The 1,503-nt window shown below is 29.6% G+C and overlaps 1 protein-coding gene across 1 annotated transcript; it reads left to right on the plus strand.

Annotated features, from left to right (window-relative positions):
• The first annotated feature begins 6 nt into the window (after window positions 1–6).
• On the plus strand, window positions 7–1,496 carry LOC111034292 (zinc finger MYM-type protein 5-like). The gene is made up of 2 exons (XM_022315432.1): window positions 7–138; window positions 291–1,496. Exon 2 carries the CDS (start codon window positions 314–316, stop codon window positions 1,145–1,147), a length of 834 nt encoding a protein of 277 aa, XP_022171124.1. The 5' UTR covers window positions 7–138; window positions 291–313; the 3' UTR covers window positions 1,148–1,496.
• The last annotated feature ends 7 nt before the right edge of the window (window positions 1,497–1,503 follow it).

Raw genomic sequence — 1,503 nt, forward strand, 5'->3', positions numbered from 1 at the left:
ACTATCGAACTATACGTACCTAGTATATTGTAGTTTGTCAACGAGCGTCGTAGCGTCAACGATTATAGAGTACTGTGCACATTATTTAGTCAAACAACATTCAACATATCATATTATTATTTTAATATTTATAATTTGGTGAGTATTTATTTTTATTATATTATACAATTATTAATATTAAGTAGGTAATTTATGTAAATAATAAATACAATGAATTAAGTAAAACCCGTTTTAAAACTATCATATTTTTTTTTTATAAGAAATTAACATCATATTTTTTATTTATATAGTAAAAAGTTAAGAAAGCGCCAATATGTCGGATGGTAGACAGCGACTTTCTGGTGCAGAATATAGGAAGAGAAAACGTGAAAAAGAAGCTGTAATTAAAAAACAGTCTAATTCTATCAAAAAATTTTTAACGGGTTCTTCCTCGTCATTAGATATTTCAAATGCTGTAGTTGTACAACCTAGTGAAGTTTTTGACTCTTTCTCAGTTATAGATGCCACTGTACCTTCTGAAACTACAGTAGCCAAAAATATAACAGACAGTGTTGTAATGCAACCCAGTGAGGTTTTTGACTCTGTCTCAGTTGAAGCAGTCACTGTACCTTCTGAAACTACAATAGTCAAAAGTTTAACAGAAAATGTCAACCAAAATTCCTTTAATTCTTTAATTAATATTAGTACAGACCCTGCTGAATGGCCTTTAATTATTAATAACGACTTTAAAACATTGTTAGTTGAAAAAGGTCCTCCTGCTCCATTAAATGCAAATTTTGTATTTCCTTCAGATGATCAAGGACGAAAATTCACACAATTTCATTATAAACGAAGTATGAGTAATGGAGAAAATGTCACAAGGACATGGCTTGTATACTCTATTTCCAATGACGTAATATTTTGTTTTTGCTGTAAACTATTTGATAATTCAAACTCTAAGTTGGCATTAGAAGGTTATAATGACTGGAGGCATTGTACACAAATGTTAAAAGGACATGAAACATCAAAAAATCATTTGACCGCATATAGTACATGGTTAGAATTGTCATTGAGGTTAAAAAAAACAAAAACAATTGATGATGTAAACCAACGTATTTTAGAATCTGAGTGTAGGCATTGGAATGAAGTTTTACAACGTATCATGTAGGTAGTACAATTTCTTGGTCATCAAAATTTAGCTTTTCGTGGATCATCTGATCAGTTATTCAAACATAATAATGGAAATTTTTTAAAATTAATTGAACTTATGGCTAAGTATGATTCTGTGATGGCTGAACATGTAAGAAGAATAATTAATAGTAAAAAAAATATAAGCCATTATTTAGGAAAAGATATTCAAAATGAGATGATTGATTTATTAGCTCAGTCTATTAAGTCTCGCATAGTTACTATGGTTAGCGAAGCGAAGTATTATAGTATTATACTAGATTGTACTCCTGATATAAGTCACTCGGAGCTCATGACTATTATTATTCGTTTTGTGTCAATTGAAGATTCAAAAGT

This window comes from Myzus persicae, unplaced genomic scaffold (assembly GCF_001856785.1).
Source record: "Myzus persicae strain clone G006 unplaced genomic scaffold, MPER_G0061.0, whole genome shotgun sequence".
Lineage (NCBI taxonomy): Eukaryota > Metazoa > Arthropoda > Insecta > Hemiptera > Aphididae > Myzus > Myzus persicae.

What these genes read in the sequence shown, in the direction of transcription:
- LOC111034292 (XM_022315432.1), top strand. Translation starts at nt 314, where the DNA reads ATGTCGGATGGTAGACAGCGACTTTCTGGTGCAGAATATAGGAAGAGA.